The sequence below is a fragment of the Passer montanus genome, unplaced genomic scaffold (assembly GCF_014805655.1).
Source record: "Passer montanus isolate IOZ18808 unplaced genomic scaffold, ASM1480565v1 scaffold10800, whole genome shotgun sequence".
Lineage (NCBI taxonomy): Eukaryota > Metazoa > Chordata > Aves > Passeriformes > Passeridae > Passer > Passer montanus.
The window spans coordinates 1-323 of NW_024357394.1; the positions used below are offsets into that span (position 1 = coordinate 1).

General features: G+C 78.6%; 1 protein-coding gene across 1 annotated transcript; it reads right to left on the reverse strand.

The window, feature by feature from the left end:
- Positions 1-4: 4 nt before the first annotated feature.
- Positions 5-319, reverse strand: LOC120508980 (neuroligin-2-like; the record flags this gene model as incomplete). The annotated part of the gene is made up of 1 exon (XM_039723131.1): positions 5-319. A coding segment is annotated over one exon (315 nt), but the record flags the coding sequence as incomplete, so codon positions are not given.
- Positions 320-323: the final 4 nt, after the last annotated feature.

Sequence of the window (323 nt, forward strand, 5' to 3'; positions counted from 1 at the left end):
GGTAGAGGCAGTCCTCGCTCTGCGCCGCCACGTACGCCCCGGCGGCCTCCATGTTGTCGCTGAGCCAGAGCGGCAGCATGAGGGGCGGGGGTCCCGCGCGCAGGTTCTGGGGGCAGGCGGGCGCGAAGGCCGTGGCGTCGCGCACCCCCCCCCAGGCGGCGGGGGCCTCGGGGGGCGCCCAGCGCCGCGGGCCCAGCGGGGGGGCGGCGTACGGCACCCCCAGAAACGCCTGGACCGGCCCCAAGAGCTCGTTGCTGAGGTCGCGGCGCGCCCCCCGCAGGCGGCCGTACTGCGTGGGGACCACCGGGAAGCGGGGGTCGTCC